This window comes from Megalopta genalis, chromosome 10 (genome assembly GCF_051020955.1).
Source record: "Megalopta genalis isolate 19385.01 chromosome 10, iyMegGena1_principal, whole genome shotgun sequence".
Classification (NCBI taxonomy): domain Eukaryota; kingdom Metazoa; phylum Arthropoda; class Insecta; order Hymenoptera; family Halictidae; genus Megalopta; species Megalopta genalis.
The window spans coordinates 13,654,495-13,676,587 of NC_135022.1; the positions used below are offsets into that span (position 1 = coordinate 13,654,495).

At 34.6% G+C, this 22,093-nt stretch overlaps 1 protein-coding gene across 8 annotated transcripts in view; it reads left to right on the plus strand.

Annotated features, from left to right (window-relative positions):
- The window catches only part of ssh (Protein phosphatase Slingshot), a 176,091-nt gene that overhangs the window by 55,070 nt on the left and 98,928 nt on the right, over positions 1-22,093 (plus strand). For all 8 annotated transcript variants that reach the window (XM_033469994.2, XM_076524764.1, XM_076524768.1 and 5 more), the window contains one exon: positions 3,112-3,271. In XM_033469994.2, the coding sequence (XP_033325885.2) occupies positions 3,112-3,271 (160 nt within the window). The remainder of the gene's footprint in view (positions 1-3,111; positions 3,272-22,093) is intronic.

The window sequence follows — 22,093 nt, forward strand, 5'->3', positions numbered from 1 at the left end:
AATAGTATGTTTTTGATATCAGGATATTAAAAAAATAAACCTTCGGATAAGAGAGTTTCTACTGTACTATCGATAGTTCTCCACCTCTATTACATAGGATAGACCGTCCGAAGGGGAGAAATTGTGTAGCAAACAGCTCGAGAGACCTTTGCGGAGGGTTGTTGAAGGGATTGAATAGCAGCAGGACATCGGACCATCGGACCCGCGAAAATCAGCAGCGAGATCAACTCGCTCCAGATTTGCTACTAATGCCGCGTTGTTAATTGGCCACCGTCACGGCGGCTGATCCCTTATCGTGTGAAAGTAATCGTCGCAGCTCTCGATAACGAAGCTTGTAAAAGACCGCGCCGCCGAAGATAGATTTTCAGGTTTCTCTTTTCTCCGGTTACACGCATGTAATCGCTACCCTCGTGAAAGAGAAACTTCCCATTGTATCGCGCACGGTACCGGAAGCTTCACGCGTACGCGAAATGCCATATGCGTCTGGCTCGTTGATGATCGCTGCAATCAGAGTGCACACTTCTGGCTCAAGCCTGCAGAGATCAGATAGGTCTGTGCATTATGAACGCACGCGTAGATATCCTCGAGTCGAACTTCGCCGTCGAACGCGTCGATTAATTGCGCGCCGCTTTTACGCTGCGCCGAGATTCGCGAATATTAAGCGTGTTCGTGGCGGCTTCAAAGGAGGTGTTCCGTTTTGGTGCACTTTCTTAGGCCGTTGTGCGTCCGAGAAATACAGTCTCTGAGAAAATTAGGTGGATAGGTAGTAGAATATGGTCTATTTATACTGCGGATTTTATGTATTTATGGCAAAAATGTGTAATTGAAATATAAAAGACGTAAAAAAAATTTAATACTACTGTTACGGTATTTTCGACGTATAAAAATTATTAAAATAAACAATTGACCTTTATTTAAATTCCGTTTTTACTTTTATTTTGCATAAAGATCCGCAAGTTATAAGTAAAGTTTAGTCAAGCTTACATTATTGTTATAAATCTAACTTTTATTTTTTCTACATATATCCTTATTAGGACATGGATTATTTAGTGAAAAATTCAAACTAATATTTACATTCTTATAAACGCAATTTAATAAAATGATTGGCTTATTTGCTGAGGAACGAAAATAAATGGACACATAATGAATTACACGATAAGTAAATAAAATACAGTTAAGTTAATATCTTGTGTTGCCACGTTTTTCTTAATAATAATTTATATATTATTATAATTATAACTATAATATATTATATATATATATATATATATATATATATATATGTAATAATATTATAATAATATATTAATTTAATTTATAATAATAATTTATATTATCATTGCCAACTTAACTTTTACATAGTCTGTATCTTTATAGTATATGGATTGTATAACAACGATCAAATTAATCAATGAATTTATAACTCATTCTAATTTCATTGATATCTTTTCTCTCTACCTTCTTCACTCAATTTTCTCCGCGACTGTATAATCGTTCGGTGCATGATGTAAACGAATCTGAGAAATTGGCAAGTCGGTTAGATTTGAAATAGAACGTCTCCCGTGTTCTCCATCTTTGAAAAACATCATCGAACAGCTGGTAGCGATTAATTTAGATTGGTAGCCGTGTTAAGCTAGGTGCAGGAACTACGTGCTTGGATCGAGTTGTCTGGAATATTTTGTTCGAAGATGTTCGCTAATGATTTCCGTAGTCCGATTGGGTGCAAAGGATAATTTGTGACTAAAAGAAGAATTTTCAAACGAAATAAAAATTGTCTACAGCGGTGTGAATAATTACAGAGTCAACGTAATTTTTACATTTTTAGCGACGTTTAAACAAAAACTTAACAGAACACCGTGTTTGTATATCCCTATTTAGAAATAATAGAAAATAGAATGTATACAAATATGGTATTTTGTTATTAATTATGCACACCAGTGTATGTTAACTATAAGAAACGCGTGAGCCAGATGAAAATGATAATAACATATTTCTGTCAACCAAATATTTATGCACACACTTTAATATACTAATGAAACTTTATGTAATGATTAGACTGTATATTTTATGCATTTATGTAAAAAATGAGTTGCTCCGATATAAAACGGCAAGCTCATTTAAAGAATTTAGAAATACTGTTATTAGAAATACTGAAAACTTATTAAAATCCTTAAGGTACGAAAGGAATATCTGTATATTGTTCCTGTATCTCATGATTAGTGCAAACAATTTTCATTTTGCATAAAACTCCGGCAATTAATAATTACAGTATTGTGCATAATTATAGAATTAAAGTAACTTTTACATTTTTACTGATATCCAAACGAAAATTTACGAAAAGAGGATATCATATTTGTGTATTTCTATTTTCTGTTATTTCTAATATAGAAATATATAAATATGATATTTTGTTAAGTTCTTTCGATATTCTAGCTATTCATTTTTTCATTATATGCGGAGAAGAAATATTCTTTTATTCAGCTTGTAATAATTCTCATAGATGATTGAATATAATATCCATATTATTCATAATATGGATATTATATTATATTTAATTTAATTATATTAATATCCATATTATGAATAATATGGATATTATATTATTAATAAATAATATGAAATATGTAGAATGTAACGACTATGTACATCGTTTCATAGCATTAATTTATATTTTATATCCCTTATTAATAGGTTAGTATAAATTTTACGAGATTCATAAAGCAAGAGAAACATGAGAAAATCAGTTTATATATATATATATATTGCTTCTTTGGTAGAGACTAGAATGTGAGAAATGATTGTCTTAATTGAAGGGTATCTGAAAAAAAGCACATGTGAAAGTCGTTTCCTTGAGTTCTACACGTATTCTACGCAAATTCAAGGTTCGGTAATTTCATTACACGGGTGATTATCGAATTGCATAATATGATGTCGCGTGCAACTTGTACAGAAGAAACAATAGAGATATCTCGGTGAATGCGATCAGTGTCGCGATAAATTAAAACGCAATTACCTCTCGAGACACTCGTTATCAGCGTGGGAAAGGATAGTAACGTTCCTCTTGTTTCACTTTTTACTGATAGATAATGTTTCTGTTTGTTCGTTTTGCAGCCTAAGCGAATGTTACTTCGCTGGCAAGGGTGCGGCCCTGGTTCTGCCTCCAAACGAAAGGGCCATACCCTCGAGGAAGGTCTCCACAGCAGGATGCGACATCCAACAGCATTTACAATCTATGTTCTACTTGCTCAGACCCGAAGAAACGCTCAAAATGGTGAGTGACGATTTACGAAAAAATATCGGCCGTTCGGAGCGCTGAATTTTCAGCCACCAGCCAGAGCTGGGTAAAATAGTATTTTAAATGACGAATAGTAAATGGATATTTTATTTAAGATGATGCATGTATTTTTGAAAATAAAATATTTTATCTGCACGAAAGAATGTACTTTTAAAAATAAAATATTTTATTCGTTGTCAAAAATGTTCAATAGTATTTCAACGAATAAAATAATCTTATTTTACTAAATCATAGTGCAAAATTTATTTTTGTAATCTAATACGAACGAAGTATTTTTCCTCTGCATTATAAACGTACATAAACGATGTACATAGTTTCTTATATGCGAATAGTTGTATCTAAAAAGAAAATAAATTTCATTTCCTTTCATGTTTTATGTTATTAAAATAAGAACTATTTTATGTTTTAGATTTTTAAAATAAAATATGTATTTTCATGATTTAGTTTTAGACACCAAAATAAACTATTTCATTTTACGTTTTAAATTATCAAAATTAAATATTTATTTCATGCTTCAGCTGTCGATTATCGAAACAAAATATCTTATTTACTGAAATTTTATGTCCTACTTTTTTTATGTCCTAATTTTAAGTACTATTTTATTTGAATTGTGAAGAATCTATTACTTAAAATAGTATTTTAAGTTTCTCTCTATATATTACCCAGCTCTGTCACCAGCAGCAGGTGTCTAACTCGTTATATCATTATCGTTATGATATAGAGATAACTTGTTTAATCTCCGTCGTATAAAACGCCTTTCGTAAGCAATACATATTTTTAGTGCTATTCTGTACTTGAGAATTACGGGGTAATTGTAATTTCCTTAGTGAAATGTAATTTGTTTTATGGTTATTTAAATACTTCTTATTGGAGATGGAGGTTCATAATAATTATTTCTTAAACAACTACCAAACATAAATAATTATTTCTTATCGAACTACAAAATAATTCTATAAAAAGTTTCTTATCATAAATTTTTATGTCAATTTAATCATTCCACATAACTTTTTGTTCATATTTTTGGAGGGCGAATTATAACAGCGATCAACCACTACGATTAAAAGTAGTGCTAAAAGCATTGTTTCGTGCATAAATCATTTTTTTCAAAGGTCTTCAAGGGGGCCATATATTTTTCAAATGCATAACATACAAGATGCGTACTTAATAAAGATAACATAATACGAGATTGCATTAAAACAATCAATTTCTGTGTAAAAGTCTAGGTGAAGTCGACACTGATTTCTTATAATGCGTTTCATGAAATATTCATATTTGTAAGTTTCATTTCGAACAAATCGTATGGAAAATTTATGATGTCGCTGAAACCGAAGTATTCAGGTGGTTAACTTTTAAGTGGACCAACCTGCATATTTTCCCCCATTTTCTGCAACCTAGAGAATGATTTATAGAGAACTAACGGTTGCGATTAAATTCTCATTACTTCTTCATGGTATTACCTTTCCAACCGATTTCTATTCAATGATAAATTGTTGATTATCAAGCTGTAAAAAGTTCGAGCATTTGCAAAATATTAAAATACAGTTATATCTGCAAGTTCAAAATATTGTGAAACCACTATATACTTGTGCCGGTGATTCTTAAAGTGGTGTAAGATATGCATACATATTTTGTTTTTTTTCGGTTTTCATATTAATGTTTAATAAATTGCACGATCATCCAGCTTTACATTTATATACCATTCTATAATTTTTTTAATAACAACCATGAAATCATATCTTTCACATACTTCAATGATTTACCCCACTTTTAAAATCAACAGTAAATCCTAGTTAATTGACTTATTTATTTAGTTATGTTTCATATATTGCAATTTTCTTTATTACATGTATGCTCATTGACACATGATTCATTACTTTTATTATTTTTCATTACAGAACAAATTATACATTTTACGAATATCTAACTGAAGATTGAAATATTTTCGACATGAAACGTGTGTTTTTGCAATCTCAATTCTATGACTTACACCATTATCGCAATGATCGTGAAGTTGCCACGGGTAAAAATGAAAGTGACACATTCATGACATTGCTTATTTCACTGCTATTTGACACAAATTCTTTCATAATATTGAAATATAAATAGTTGTAACACGAAACAGAAAGATAAATACAAACTGATAAACATTGCAATTTTTTCATAACTTATACCACTTTTGAAATCACCGGCATTTATTGCTGCTCACATTCCTGGGATTAATATGGAGGAATCGATTCAACTTGATCAGAGACACTGTTTCCAGAAAAAGCTTCAGAAATATGCATTTGTTCACCGATACAAATGATTTCTATGTATAGTCGCATGACATAATCTTTCTAGAATTAAGGGAATATTCTAGTGTAAATTGCGTGTTTGTTTAACTTTCTTTAGGCATCTTTTTCTGAAGAAACTATAAAACATTTTGCAGTCATATTTGTGATAGTTATTTATGCTGTTTCAACAACATTTGCAAATTTGTTGACTTTTTGATTATCTGAAATGGAAAAGCGTGTAAGTTTCTTGATTAGTATGAGTTCGGCTATAATAGCGGGTACTAAACAAAAGAAAAGAGTCGACGATTAAACAAGTGGCGACGTTTTGAAATTTGATTATCGAATTTTCCTATTGATTTCTCAATATTGGGAGCCTTAAAAAGTGTAAGCGAGAAGAATTTTGGGTTGATTCTAGTACGGGCTGTAGGCATCAGTATACTGAATCTAAATTTTGAAGGTTCATGGTTTAATAGATTTTAAAATATCATGGTCACCGTTTTGGAAAACATACACGAAAAATTCATATTATGAATGTTACACTCACTGTATCTTTGTTAATTTCGAGAACAAGGTGTAAACTTTTGTAGGTGTATGTTTAGCCTTAAGTCCATAGAAACGCTACAAGCTACAGTAAATTCTCTCTAATTGTTGCTCACAATTGTTGTACACAAAAGATGGACAATTTGGGAAGAGGAGATACGATTATTCGAGCCTTGAGACCCGTTTTCATAGTTGTTGACAATTGGTATAAAAATGAGCTTCGAGGATCGAACAATCGTATCTCCTCTTCCCAAATTGTCCTTTGTCGTATGCAATCTGCGCGTCAATTAGAAACTTTATGCGTTCATATCGGCAATGATTAACGTCCTTCAAAAACGTTATCGAGGAATCGATGTACTCTAGACAGGTTGAAACACGAATCCAGATAACATAAATATATGATACGATAAGAGTTGGGAACTGGCTAAATGAAACACATTTAAATCGAATTCGGTTAAAATGAGAAGCTTATATCAATTATTTCCGCATCATTGAGATACTTCAGCGTCAATTATTCACTCTTCGACTATTCTCGTTTTCAAGTAATTTCATCTCGACGTTCCGTTGGCTGCGAACGGATTAACCAAAAGTTCCAGCGTCGGAAAATTTAAACGACGAATCGCGACGCATGCATCGTAAAAGGCTACTTTTAGATATTTTTAACTGTATACGAACGTTGCCGGGATACATCACCAGAAAACCGGTTATGCCCGAAAAATCTCACGACTGTTATGTAAAAACAAGTACCGAACGATGAACACCTATCTCTCGATTTACGTGGCACTTTTTTACACGGTAAATTATAACACTACAGTTAAATTCACCCTAATTGATTGTGCACAAAAATGGACAATTTGAGGAGAGGAGAACGATTATTCGAGCCTTGCGGCTCATTTATTATAGTTGTTTTATAGTTTTTTACAATCGGTAACTATAAAAACGAGCCGCAAGACTCGAATAATCGTTATCTCCTCTCCTCAAATTGTCCATTTTTGTGCACAATCAATTAGGGTGAATTTACTGAAAAATTACTGAAAAATTTACTAAAAATGCAGTAAATTCTCCCTAATTGACGCTCAGATTGTGCACAAAGATTTTGGAAGAGGAGATATGATTATTCGAGCCTTGCGGCTCGTTTATTATAGTTGTTTTATAGTTTTTTACAATCGGTAACTATAAAAACGAGCCGCAAGACTCGAATAATCGTTATCTCCTCTCCTCAAATTGTCCATTTTTGTGCACAATCAATTAGGGTGAATTTACTGAAAAATTACTGAAAAATTTACTAAAAATGCAGTAAATTCTCCCTAATTGACGCTCAGATTGTGCACAAAGATTTTGGAAGAGGAGATATGATTATTCGAGCCTTGCGGCTCGTTTATTATAGTTGTTTTATAGTTTTTTACAATCGGTAACTATAAAAACGAGCCGCAAGGCTCGAATAATCATATCTCCTCTTCCAAAATGATCTAATCTATGTGCACAATCTGAGCGTCAATTAAGCAGAATTTACTGCATTTTTTTATATGTAATATCAATTTACGCAACCAATAAGTCTTTGTAGAGCTCTTGAATTGGCACAAAAAATTGGAAAGTTGTGTAATGTTGCATCGAATATCAGCAAATTCATGAAAACCTAGTAAAAGAAAATATTGGGAAAAAATTTATATTAACAATGAAACTGAAGTCGAACCTCCAAATATTTCGAGCGACGAAGACGATGAGTTTGTGCCAATTAAAAAGAAAAGATTGATTGTTTTAAATTACAGTAGCGACAGTGACTCCGAATGAGTTTTACATTTCTTTTCTAAAATGTCATAATCCCTTTTTTTTTTGTCGAGCTATGTGAAGTAAGTATGTATGCATTTCTAAAATTTATATCAACAGCTTTTACTTCCAATATTTTTTTCTTCTGTATTAGGTTGTTGAGTGTGAAATGCATATTTTACTCCTATAATTTTACTATAAAATCTATGCGTTCCATGCTTAATGACCTAACACGTTGGCATGGCGGATGTATCTTTATTTGAATTCTTAGTTAGCACTATTGGTTCTCTTTATAGTCCCATTCAAATTTCTCAGATGGAACCCGAATGCGTATACGACACCGTTAAAATTCTGTTTCGCAAGTGTGCTAGAAAATTCTGTGCAGCTGTGCAAGTAAAAACCAGAATCACTTCCGAGAAATCCGTGCACTTATTTTGTGTAATAAAATCTATAATGACGTCAAGGCCTTTGTGGTAATCTGGGACAGTGCTGGGTTGGAATTAGCGTTTTCTGATAACTTTCGTAGCTTTTTACAATTACTGAAGTGTTCACCATGATAATATACCTAGTTTGGAATTTATCGAGATATTTGAAGTTCTACGGAATTATCTAATTTTATTTTTAAGGACAGCGTGTACATTTTGCGCTAAAAATGCAATTCTCCCTTAGCGACAAGCAATATGTTTCTTTGTCTGGTAGTTCTGGATTTATGAGAATTAGCATATTTTTATCATACTTTTGTCGAAATAATTATCAGACTATGGATTTTTATCAATGTCAATATATTGTACTAGTTTCAGCTTATTAATTCATTTGAAGGAAGAATGAATTTTCTATTTGATTTCTCTGTCTGCAATTGATGAAAACAACCTTTATTTTGCACGAAGATCTGCAGCTGAAGAAACATTTCTTATTTCGTAGATTATTAGTAGACTGTAGATTTTACACATTTATGGCAAAGTGGCAAAAGATGATTGGAAGCTGTTACGTTAATTTCAACAAGTTATAGTCAAAGTTATAGTCACAGTTTAGGAACTTAGTAATAGCTATAGTATTGGGTTGGCAACTAAGTAATTGCCGATTTCAGTTATAGATGTCTCTCACTCCCATTTTTATGATATCCGTAAATGTTATATTACAAAATTATTATTATTATTATTATGTTATTTTTTATTATCCGTGAATGTTAACAACTGGATAAATTGAATGCAGCGGTCAAGGAAAAAAACGACCAGAATTGGTCAATCGTAAAGGTGTCATTTTCTACCAGGACAATGCTAGGCCGCACACGTCTTTGTCCACTCGGCAAAAATTGATGGATATTGGTTGGGAATTGATGTCACACCCACCATATAGCCCTGATCTCGCGCCATCGGATTATCACTTATTTCGATCCCTGGACAACTCCCTTCGTGGTAAAACTTTTAACGACGATGACGCTGTAAAATCTCACTTAACTCAGTTTTTGGCCGAAAAGGATCAGACTTTCTACGAGCGTAGAATTTTCAAGTTGTCAGAGAGATAGCAAAAGGTCATCGAACAAAATGGAAAATACATTACAGATCAAACTCCATTCCAAGTAAGAAGAATTTTTTATTTCATTGAACAAATCGGCAATTACTTAGTTGCCAACCCAATATATATAAAATTAAGCGGCGTATCTTTAGATTGCTATTTTTACAGTGTACTTACGCTAGATTTATACGTAACGTGGGACTTTTAGCTCCTACTTCGAGCTACTCTACTTGATTGTCCACTTCGACTCGTACCGGGAAGCGTCGACCGCCGCTGAAAAACCGGTCGCTGGCGCGGGACTTTTGAATCTTGAAATCTGTTGCGTCTTAAATCGCGTTTCTTGAGCGGAAGCGGTCGTTTCTCATCGGCCGCGACCTGAATGCGTCGCGTTCACCGGCGCGACCCGCGCATGTGGGTCGCCTTTAGCCCACTTTGCGACAGTTCCAACGATGCCGGTGACTCGAATCGATCCCACGTGGAAAATTCCAGGTCGCCGTGCGCGACTCGCGTGCTGGATGCGACGGCGACAGTAGTTTCGGAATTGGAACGCTGATCCTTGTCTGCGATTCAGTCTGCGGTCGAGTCCGGCGAATTAGCCGATCTCCGATCGACGTCTTCTCGGGGGTAGCTAGTCGGAGGATACCTAGTGGTATTGGGTTGGCAACTAAGTAATTGCCGATTTGTTCAATGAAATAAAACATTTCTTTTTACTTGGAACGAAGTTCAATCTGTATTGTATTTTCCATTTTGTTCGATGACCTTTCGCCGTCTCTCTGACAACTTGAAAATTCCACGCTCGTAGAAAGTCTGATCCTTTTCGGCCAAAAGACTGAGTTAAGTGAGATTTTACAGCGTCATCGTCGTTAAAAGTTTTACCACGAAGGGAGTTGTCCAGGGATCGAAATAAGTGGTAATCCGATGGCGCGAGATCAGGGCTATATGGTGGATGTAACATCGATTCCCAACCAATATCCATCAATTTTTGCCGAGTGGACAAAGACGTGTGCGGCCTAGCATTGTCCTGCTGGAAAATGGCACCTTTACGATTGACCAATTCTGGTCGCTTTTCCTTGACCGCTGCATTCAATTTGTCCAGTTGCTAACATTCGCGGATAATCAAAAATAACATAATAATAATAATAATAATTTTATAATATAACATTTACGGATATCATAAAAATGGGAGTGAGAGACATCTATAACTGAAATCGGCAATTACTTAGTTGCCAACCCAATAGTAGCTCATCGGTGATTTTTTTGCTGACAAACAGCACGCCGCACAGTGATGCGGTCCACTGAAAATCCGCCATAAATAATTCGTTTATAAATACCGTTTTTGTATACTTCAAAAACGGACATTTCCGTGCACTGCGAGCCACGCCGATTCGCTAAAAATCACGTTTCCTTTTCTTGGACGTCGCAGAGCAAAATCGTGCTCAGTTTCAATCGTTTGATTGGCACTTGCTGGCAGCACGATTGTGTGCGGCTTTTTTGGTTCGCATCCAAACCAATTAGGGTCGGTTGGGCTTGAAATATGAATCACTAATTCATATTTCAAGTCATTTAATTACAGTGATTCAATCTATTTAGGTCAAATCTTTGCTGACTTGTACAATAGATGCTGTTGCGATTGGGTTGCTGCAGGTTGGACTGTTTACGTGTCCTAAACTTGTTTGGATAATGTACAATTTAAGTACTGGATAAGACGTTACGGTTTTGGTCACACTAATGTTGGTGACACTAATTTTTAACTAGGTCCATCGTAATCGTAGTCTTAGATCCTATATTCCTGTATTTATATTTCTAATTAACTCTCTGTTATCTACCACTACTTATCTTGACTGTTCCTAACTTACACTACAATGGCGTTTTAATTTCCTATCTAATACTAAAATAATTTACTAATAATAAAATATAATAACTAATAATAAAATATAATAACTAATAGTAAAATAACCTTAACCAATCTATCGTATTTTCAGACACTATTCTTTCTATCTCAGTGCAATCTTGCATGAAGCGTGTTTTAGTGTGTCTACATCTCTTTTACACAGTTCGCATTTGCGGTTCTCTTCCTTCTTCCAATATTTATTGCTATCATCGAGGGATCCACACCTTGCCTTAGCAAACTCTGGCTGTTGCCATGACCTCTTTTTCTTAGGTACTCTTGTAATACTGCGACTTTAATATTATTTGTGAAGCTTATTGTACCTTGACTCTTCTTTTATCCTGTTACATTGTCTCTGTCTTGGGTTTCCTTTCTCTCTTGCTTCTAGTATTGCAACTACGTTTCTACCATTTCGTTCTAATCGTCACAATTCTTCTTGATTGTAGTAAATTCTCTCCAATTGTCCCTCAGCTTGTAAACAAAAATGGACAATTTGGGAAGAGGAGATACGATTATTCGAGCCTCGCGGCTCGTTTCTATAGTTGTTGATAATCTGCCAAGTAATTGAAAAACGCGGTGGATATATTGAAGGAAAGAAAATTTAATTTTCTTTTATAAGACTGAGATATACAGGGTGTCCTAAAATTATATTACTTCCGGGAAATGAGGGGTTCCTGAGATTATTTGAAGTAACTTTTTCCTTAGCGATAATGCAATCCGCGGCTTTGTTTTGCGAGTTATTAACGAAAAGCCCTGACCAATGAGAGGCGAGCTCGACCGCGTAGCGCTAACTGATCTCGTCTCTCATCGGTTAGTGTTTTTCGTTAATAACTCATTTTGCACTTTCGCTAAGGAAAAAATTACTTCATGTGATTTCAGGAATTCCTCATTTCTCGGAAATAACATAACGACACCCTGTCTATGTACTTGTTAAAGTTTCATACAATTAAATTTAAAAGAAATATTTTATAATATAAAATATAAAGATTTTATAATATATAAGGATTTTATAATATAAAGATTTTATAATATAAAGATTTTATAATATAAGGATTTTATAATATAAAGATTTTATAATATAAAATCAAGTTGTAATGAAATACCCGTTTTATTTTTTAATTTCGTTGCTAACATTTATTTATTTACTTATGTTAATTCGTCAGCGTTTTTTGACGAATATACTCGTCATTCTACAAAATATTACCATTTCCTTATGACGAGTATACTAGTAAAAAAAAACAACAGCTAACTGGTTAATCTGCATGATCTTTCCTATTTATATTACGAAATAGAATCGCCGATACTGCAGTTTGACCATCACTTGGGAAACACCTTGTGCATATCAAAAGCGAAAGCTTTCATTGCATTTTGTCCCTGACACAGGTCCGCAGGGATGCAAACTGGCTCTAGAACTCTAGAAAAATAAGCTTCGGCGAACCTCGACCCAGTTGAAAGTGCTATGTCAGCCGCGAGTAGCGGGAAGGGCGATTTCTGCAGCCAATCTGCCATGTTTCAATAATAACTTTTGATTATCGCGCTAACAGACGTCCAGATCGCTGCGGAATAAAACATGAAGCGGACGAATTGGTATCGACGAATCAATTTTAGCACCGCGTCTCGCTTGACATGCTGCGCAGTTACCGTGGAAAAGCGTCGGAAAATTAAGCTGTGTAACCTAGATATTTTTCTCATCGGATTTTCGAAATGTTGTCGGACAATCATTTTGAATTTACATTGTTGAACTGAAAAGTTCAAAAATATATCAGTCATGGTGAATTGTTTTGGCCGATCTTTTTTTACCAATTTTATACGATCTCTAACGTCGTAGTTGGACAACATTTTATTCGAACGATGAATAGAAGATATATAGACTGAGAAATAAAATTTTATTTGACACTGTCGAGTAAATATCGCGCGCGCGCGCGAATCGGGTACAAATTTATCTGGATAGCAATCTATTCGAATGAGAAGTTATTTGTTATTCGAATAGGAATTCATTCGGGAAACGATCGATTTAAATAAAAATCATAGAAAATAAAATGTTTTTTCATAGTTTATCGACTACACAATTTAGAAACCATTTCATTACTGTCAACATCAAGTTGCGGGCATTGCCAGATAATATTAAACTCTATGTAATATTAACAGAAGCTAGAGGATGTTTGGTTTGTGTTTGCTTTATATATTGTAATCATATTGTTTTCATTTTCGTTTATATTTATTATTATTATTATTATTATTACTATTTTTACTATTATTATTATTATTACTATTTTTACTATTATTATTATTTTTAGTTTTATTATTACTAAGTAGAATTCTTGTACAGAAATTAAAAGGAGATCTGTCCCGTTTACCCTAAATAAATTAAAATTAAAACAAACCATCTGATCAAGTAATCTCGCAGTAATTAAAATTAACGAGACAACGAGTCGGGCAGGGTTTATTGCTCGTAATCGATGGAAATAGTGGATAGTTTATCGTATAGGTAGACGGAGCATGCTGCCAGTGAGTCGTTCGTCGCGGATAAAATAGGAAGAATAATTCGAATCGGAAGACCGTGTTTATCGCGAGGAAAATATGGTATTATAATTCTGGACGGAACACGCGTTAAAGCTGTCGGGATTCCTCAGTGAGCCGGTCTGGGACGAGAAACTGGTCCCTACAAGGACAACGAGGTAAGGGGGACGTACGATTCGCTACAGGTCGTTTCGTCGACTGCTTTTCAGCAGGGCCCGTTACTTTTTACGCTCGCACTTAAAAGCACGCATGCAACTTGCCCTCCTGCCGAGCCTTTTATGCGGAAAGTGTCAGTGACCCGACCGATCATTAGCTCGAACGCTTGCCCACTTCCGGCGCTTTGTGTTTTTTCTGTCTCCAAGTTTCGTTCATTCGCGGGATTCGCCGGTTTCTAGTCTCGCGATCGCATTCTCGCGAATCAAATTCCGTTCTACAGCCGCTGACAAGACGTGTTCGAACACATTTTAGAACGTAATAATTTTTTTTAAATCGAGCTAAACGACTCGAACTTTTTTCGGCGATGTTAAGAGGGACTAGTTTATTGTACGATGACTAAAATATTAGGTCGGTGCACGCGAAATGTCGGATTTTTAAACGAATAGCGAAAACTTGATATTTCTTTTTGAAAGATGTTATTTTTAAAGAATTATTTTATACGAGTACCAACAAGTTTATGTTCGCATAACGAAAATTGCTCGAACTAAGTGACAAAATTTACCAATTTGAAAGAATTGGTAAATTATAATTTTATATATTATAAAATTTACCATTTTGAAAGAATTCTTCTTCGTAAAATACGACGCTGGTTATACACGAAACGATTGTAAATGTGGTTACGTTATAAACAACGTCAGATAAGCAGGGAGAGAAACATCTACACGTAATAAAAATCCAATAGTTTGCAATGGAAAACTGTTTTTGTACAGATCGTTGAATAATCAATATATTGAAAAAATGGTACATTACATTGTAGAATTCCTCGCGCAAAATATTTATTCCAAACTGAAACAAAAATTGATGTGTAACAATGCGAATGTTGCGTTCGTTGATTCGAAAAACGATTTCGAGGAAAGCATAAATTTGATCAACAACAAATCGATCTCGTGTGTGCAATGTTTCCCTTTAGTATTCGCGCGAATTGCATTACTTTCCTCGGGAACGTTTACAAACTGTGTTGGATTTGCACATCACTCTGGTTAAATATGGTTGGCGGTGACGTGAATATTTGTATTGGGCTGTACGGAAATAAATTGTGCCTCTAGTTTGAATCTCGAAGGCTTTCAGTAGAATAAATGTTGACGTGATTCTGTAAATATCATATCCCATTTAGAAGCGTAGATGTTTCTCCACGCATTTCTAGGCAGACGTTAGTTAGAAATGTTTATACACAGTCGGTCGCTATGGGTCTCTATACGAAATTAGAATGGAATATAAAACAATCGAAACTGCCAGCAATTTTAATTGCGGAATTTATTATTCTTTTTTTTATTTTTTTGAAAATTCTTTTTATTATTAAATCAAATAACATATTGACATGATACTTCGTAGACTTTTATTTACGTGATTTTGAGCAGCATCTACAAATTTTTGTGCATAATTCTGACTAGATTGCGGATTTTATGCATTTGTGACAAAAATGATTATCTATAATGTTAAATAGTAGAAAGATTAAAACATCTAATAATGTCAATACGTTACTTTCGAGCTACGAAAATTATTAAGGAAATAATGCAACTTTTAAGTTACTCATATATTTTGGAACAGATTCAGGCATTTTGTATTTTGCATAAAGATCCGCGGTCTAATTATCACCCAAACTACGTACACGTAAGTAGTTCTAGATCATAAATTAGAATACTAACTGGAACTTTGGTAATAACGATGCATAAATTTCACGTGTACAGTTTAAATTTATAGAAATAAATTCTATAAAGACACCTTATTGATTTCGTAAATAAAAATTGCTGAAAAATATTTTCTAAGTAGACGGAAAAAACTATTAAAAATATATTCTGGGTTTCTTATTTCGACATATTCGTCGGATGGTACATTTTGATACTAGAAAAATCTTGCGGCCTTCAGAGTCAATGTTTATTACCCGACCTTAAATAACCTAACTTAACTTAACCTTTACATAACCGTGACCTGACCCTGTCCTCACCCTGACCTAAACTTGGCATAAACGTGACGTAACCATGATCTAACCCTGCCAATCTTATCTAAACCTGCCCTACACTTTAGATAAGATTTTAAAAAACGGCTCAAAATATCCTGAGATTCTTATTTCGACATATTCGTCAAGTAGTACATTTTGATATTATAAAAACATTTTTGCGAAAAGTTGCCAACAAAAAATATGCAGGCATAGCTGGTAAACAGGTTTGTCACTTATAGAAACATAAGATTTGATTATTTAATAAAAAATAAAAAATAAATTTTTTGAAATTGTTTAATTTTGTTATGCAGATCGATGCATCTTTGTATTCTCTTTGACAAATTATCAAGGCATTATGGTCGAGAATCGATTAGCTTCGAAGTTATGTTTTTTGTTCCGGATGCTCATATAAGCGTCGCACTGTGCGATGCAGCCGTTGTTCATGAGCCATCTGTAACAGAACGGTAGCATTATCAAGTTCAACCAGATCTAAAATACGTTGATACGGTTATAGATCTCCCTTCCGTTCTCACTGGACGGAACTATCGCGGTAAATTATCTTCACCCACGCGAGCGCTGCTTTCCCGGGGTTTCGTAAGGTCGGTTTTACCGATAACGCTAAAGAGGTCGTCGATATCCATGCAGATCATCTGCACTTCGAAACAGATGTTTAAGGCTTCTTGGCAAATTATCGTTCATAATCTTTGGCTATTTAACAGATTGTTCCAATCGTGCCTCGAAACTGCTGTTGCTTATAACCGTTTGAACGATTTCCAACGTTCGGATGGAAAAGTTATTTTTAAGAACTAAAACCACGTTGACGAGCTTATAAATCATGTACACCTGTTTTTAGACTCCAATTTCGATGAATGCTGTCAAGTAAATAAGTGGCTTCTCGTCTCCGTTGAGTCAAGTCTGAAAGGCGTGATCATTCTCAAGAGTCCTAACATACTGATTTTTATTAGGGTTTATTGTCAGCATTTTGCTATATACGTTTCGTAAATTCTTATACGTAATCTCGTTTCTTGTCAGAGAAATTTTCTCTCGTAAAGATACGTTAAATGTTTGTTGTAGAATAAAATCCTTTTATTACTACACCTTTTGCAAAATTTTATTCATCCTTTTGCACGATTTTATTCATTCCTTTCGAAGACAAATTCACTCATTTGCATATTTGCAAGTAAAATTAACCCTTTCACCGATTAAAATTGGCTGTTTTTTTATTCAATTGTTAATATGAACGTACATATATATTTATAAGTATCATTAGGAACAGTTGGTCTCCATTAAGCTTCAATAATTATTTATTAAATGATTGGTATATGCATTTTATTACAAATAATTAGAAATTAGTGAATTTAATATGCAAAATGGTTAATTTCAAGTGCAAGCAGCACGTATGTATAGTGCTGTAATCAGTATCGTACTAATTTAATTACATTGTAATTCAATTTCGCAATTTGTTTACATTGTTCATTCATCACTCGTAATTCATTGTTATTTAATTAGATTTTAGTTGATTCAATTGCTAATTATTTTATAATCAGAAGTATAATTGAAATACGGTGCAACTGAAATGCAATGTAATGCAATGTGTGTGTGTAATTGATGTATAATATAATTGATACATAATGCAATTGAAGTACAATGTGATTGAAATACAATGTAATTGATACACAATATAATTGAAATACAATGTAATTGATATACAATGTAATTAAAATACAATGCAATTAATATACAATGCAATTAATATACAATGCAATTGAAATACAATGTAATTAAAATACAGTTCTTCAAGTTACAATCCAGAACATAGAACTAGTGTAAATACATTTTTATGTTTTCCTTCCGCGTATTTTCATCTATTATTAACTATTAATTTATTATATTTTAATCCGTAATTTTAATTCAATTGCATCGCAATGTGGTCTTAATTCTCAAATTCCAATTACGAATTACATCGTAATTTAATGATTTGGAGATCTGAATTATGAATTACAACGTGATCGAATCGCTTTGTAGCGCATTTTTACCGAGACGCTAGTGAATTTGAAAGATGCATCAAATCGTGCGAGAGACACTTCGAGCAATTCGAGTGTAATCTTCAAGCTCGTTCGAAATTACATCGAAAAAAAAATTGTGGTCGAAAACAATTTTGTGGCAGCCGGTACATCGAAATTCGACGAGTGGCGCGACTCGATCAGCCGAATTTGAAGTAGTCTAATTTCAATGTTGAAGCCCTCTGCGCACGAAACTGGGCTATCGCGGCCCTCGAACTGCTAAAACGGGTTTTACGACCGGCTTCTGACCACGCTCGGCGTCTCTTTCTGCTTCTTTTTCCACTCTCCTTGCCGTGTCCGTTGAATTTCAAGGTGGTGCACACGTGGAAACTCATTTTTCTCGTCTCCCCGTCCCTTGCCACTCGGGGCGCTCGAAACCTCGTCCAGAAATTCGCTCGATCATCCCGTTCCCGGTCCCGCAGTACCGAATCTCTTCTCTCGGTCGGTGTCGCGTTATTTCGAACGATCGAAAATCATTTAGCTCTCTGTTCCTGGGAAAAGTCACGGGCACGGTTCCCAGGAAACCCGTGACGTCCAGAAAACGTTACGCGCGTCGATCACAGCCGGCTTGTCGGCGGCGCGGTTTCCTTCGTTGCTTTACTTTCCCATAAATCTTTCGCCGGCCGCTTCGAATCCCGTTGTTTGGACACTCGCCAGCGACCATTAAGGCGATCCTTTTATTACGCGATATCGTAACTTCTCGCCGCTTTTTTTTTTCTTTTCCTCGAAGCCAATCGTCCGGCAGAGTTGTGCCTCGGCGAAGTGAACGTACGCGGTCAACACACAATGCGCGGCGTTGTTCGTTCCAGTGTCTCTTTGGTACCTGTTCACCTTCGCGCGAGCAGGATGCTGTGAATTTGCAACGGCGATTCGCAGGTATAATCAAGCAACACGGATTTCTGTGCCCAGCATCGCGCGGAGACCGCGTTTCTTTTCGCTTCATTTCGATAAGTCGAGGCGCGATAGCGTGCGATGCTTTTCGATAGAATTTTTTCGTCGCATGTGTAGGAATGATAGGGTTGGCGAGCGTTTACGAATCGTCGTCTATGTTCAGAAATCACTGTTACCGAAAACATGCAATGAATATTACATATCGATCAAGCAAACGAGAAGAAGAAATATCATAAAAATCAAATTAATAATCGTCTTATACATCGCTTTTTAAATAAACGCTCTTTGATCATGCTAACGCGCAATGTGCAACAATTGCAGATAGTTCTCTCTCGCTTCTTTTGAATAGTATCATCAGTGGTCTGTAGATAAAGAATCTGCTTTTGTTTGAAAGTCAGAGTCGTTACATGTTCGTTTAGATAGATCGCCAGGTGTGTCGAAACTCGTTTCGATTGATAAGATCTAGATGAATATAAGCAAAGATCGTTGAATCAAGAAAAATTCTAATGACGCAACTTTAATGCTTTGAAAATGTGATCAGCGTTAAAATCTACCGCTCACGCAAGTATCGTACATCCGGTATGAAAGAGGGAATTGCATTTTCTTGGTCAAAAACTATCTTTACACATGTTTTCATTCTCCTTTCATTAAGTTCCGTGATATGTCCTCTTTAGATAATTTCAAATCTTGGGATACCGACAAACGATAATTTCACGTTTCGTTATGTTTCGAGTTAAAGGTTATTTCAAAACCAAGTCAGCTACACGATACAATAAAAACAATATGCACTTATATGCATATCAACGTCAATGACTTCGAGAACTCCGAAAAGATTGAAAAAAGATTACTTTTTGCATCGTATTCGTCTCTTGATACCAGCCAAATTCCATATAAAACATTTTTTGTAATATTACTATTCGAGGAGACATTTAGGTGACAATGTTTAGCTGGACCACTCTGTATATTGTTGCAATGTTTCTCTGCGGCTGTTAATTAATATTTCACAGGAAGGAGATAGGGAAAATGTTATTTTAAATCACGTCAGTAATTTTCCTCATTTTAAAATAGACATTTAGTTATAACTAGATCGCGGATTTTCGTGCAAACTAAAAATGCTCTACTTTGAGATTGCAACAAACAACAGTCAAATACAAATTTACGTTTATTCTTAATATTTTTAATAAGTTGAAAATAACCCAACAGCATAGTCGAATTTATCCCTTGCATTTGCTGTTTAGTATTCTACCTACACATTTTTGTTACAAATGCATAAAATCCGACGGTATAGGTACAACACATTTATGTTGTTTAATTTTCTATGGAAAATTTTTGTGATACGTCTACTAGCAACTCGAAAAAATTTTTGCAAAAATTGTAATTTTGCTATACAAAGGTGAATTGAAATTAAGATCATTATATCGCTGTTAAATTTTATAGGAATTAATAAATAAAAGATTTTGTGTTTTTATTTATGCATTTTACGTGATTACCTTATAGTATGAAAAAAATAATTGATAAGAAATATATCGTTATTCGTCAAAGAATTTGTTTTTTAGTTCATCCTGATATCCTTGGTCTACCACATACTATAATTTCTCACTTTAGTAAACAGTTAAACGGTTAAAAACGTTGTTCCAATTTTACGCGTCTTTTATGAACTCCGATGCGGCGGTTAACTTTTTGAAAAAAAAGAATCAAGCGTGGTTGCAGTTTTCGTAAAAAGTCTCTCTGGTACTTCTAACATGCTGCTCGACTTTTCGAGCATTGTTTACCACGTTCTTTTGTCGAATGCGAGTCAGGACGATGTTCGATCGAAAGAAGAACGTATCGACGACAGAAAAGGCGAGCGACGTTCCATTAGTGTCACGATTGTCTCGTGTGTGACTCTTTTGTGATTTGGTCACGACATACTTTCGTCGCGAGGAAAGCACGTGTCACGTCCCGAACCAAACAGTCTCGTATCCCCGCACGTGACACAACTGGATATAGTCGCTCGAAAGGCCCTCGTACGCGTTCATATCGATAGATCCGGCACCTACTCGCTTTAAAAGCATTTCGCGTTGCTACCAACCGATGTTCTTCTACCCTTTATAGTTCACTGGTGCTGGCGACTTACCAGTAACATCGAAAGGTTACCGTATTATAAAAATAGTGGTAACAACGGCTCTGACAATTAGCCATCTTCCATCAAAAATTTGTAAATATTACGGATACATTCGAGGAAACAAGAATTAGAGCGTGTGTTCGATTGTTGACGAAGACTTTAGGATCAATTTTACCAGTTTAACAATTTTCAAGTTTTGTGTGCACAACCAAAACGTCCGCAACGTTTAAGTTTAGTTGTGCACAATTTAATTTAGCCGAACTCTGTACGCGGAATTACCACAAAATAAAACTAAAATATTTCTGTTTTCTTTACTTAATGTTGGCATAAATCTGGACACTATGTAATTTGTAGAACAGATTAATAAAGTAATGCTAATATTAAATAATCATTAAAAAATGTATTCTTTTTCAGTTACAGTGAAATTATGAAATTATGAAATTACACGAAATTTACGAACTATTTAAATGCCTTTTTGATGGATATTTTCGTATAATAGTTCATTGTAACTGTAATGAACGTAATTTTGAATGGAGAAAGAAGCAAGAGAATGTACAGATAACGTGACAATTTTTTGTTAACGATTAGAAGAAATTCATACATTTCTGAAACATTTAAATATGCGGCTGTCGTCGATCGTCAAATTTGAATTTGTCACAGAAAATGGTGGAAGTATACACGCACTTAAAGGTGCAAGTATTTGATGTAAATTCTTTTGACGGGAAACGTTTTCGCTAATGCACACGTAAGCGATTAAAACAATATTGCGTGCTAATAAATATTGCGTGCTAATAAATATTGCGTGCTAATAAATATTGCGTGCTAATAAATATTGCGTGCTAATAAATATTGCGTGCTAATAAATATGGCGTGCTAATAAATATTGTTCGTAATGTTCAAGAGTAACATTGAGTTTGTTGGACATACATAATTAATTCATAAAGTATTTGCAAGATATTTGAACGATACTTGCAAATGCGCAAGTATTACGGACGACGGTGTATTCGAGCTTAGGTATGAAACTGCAAGGAAGTGAAAAGTGGATCGACTTTTCGAAGTCGCTCCTTGAAATGTGTAACTGC